Source organism: Eurypyga helias, unplaced genomic scaffold (assembly GCF_000690775.1).
Source record: "Eurypyga helias isolate BGI_N326 unplaced genomic scaffold, ASM69077v1 scaffold29732, whole genome shotgun sequence".
Taxonomy (NCBI): Eukaryota; Metazoa; Chordata; class Aves; order Eurypygiformes; family Eurypygidae; genus Eurypyga; species Eurypyga helias.
Genome location: NW_010237024.1, coordinates 1 through 468, shown reverse-complemented (window position 1 = coordinate 468; position 468 = coordinate 1). Strand labels below are relative to the sequence as shown.

At 51.3% G+C, this 468-nt stretch overlaps 1 protein-coding gene across 1 annotated transcript in view; it reads right to left on the bottom strand.

Moving 5' to 3' along the window:
• DPAGT1 (dolichyl-phosphate (UDP-N-acetylglucosamine) N-acetylglucosaminephosphotransferase 1 (GlcNAc-1-P transferase)) overlaps positions 1-438 on the bottom strand; it is a gene marked incomplete at its 5' end in the record, with an annotated part of 2806 nt that extends 2368 nt beyond the window's left edge. The window contains 2 exons of the mRNA XM_010147324.1: positions 81-165; positions 294-438. Of these exons, the coding sequence (XP_010145626.1) occupies positions 81-165; positions 294-438 (230 nt within the window). The remainder of the gene's footprint in view (positions 1-80; positions 166-293) is intronic.
• Between the last annotated feature and the right edge of the window lie 30 nt (positions 439-468).

Below are 468 nucleotides of genomic sequence, written 5' to 3'. Positions count from 1 at the left end.
CCATATGGATTGTCTGAAGAAGGGAGAAGGGAGAGGGAAAGGAGAGCTCTGAGCGAACGCTAAACATCCCGTCCTCTTACCAGTTGTGATAAAACAGTCCCAGCGTGGTAAAAAAAAAGGGAATCATGAAGTAGAGTGAAAAAATGTGATCGTCTCGATAATCCCCTGTAGGAAAACCAGAAAAGCCGTGTTGGTGCTCAGCCAGGATGGGGGGGGGTTTAGTAACACTGGAATCTAGGATTCTGCTTCCCCTGGCTTCCTGCACCCGCCCACATCCGTGTCCTCCGCCTTACCGTTTAACTCCACCACGTTGAAGACGATGATGGAAGCCGCTATCACCAGCGACTGCCCTGCTTCAATCCCATTAATTCCAGCCAGGATGTTGATGGCGTTGGTGCAGAACACTGCCAGCATGCCCATGTACACGTAGTAGAGAATACCTGCGGATCGGAGCGAGCCAAGCACTTC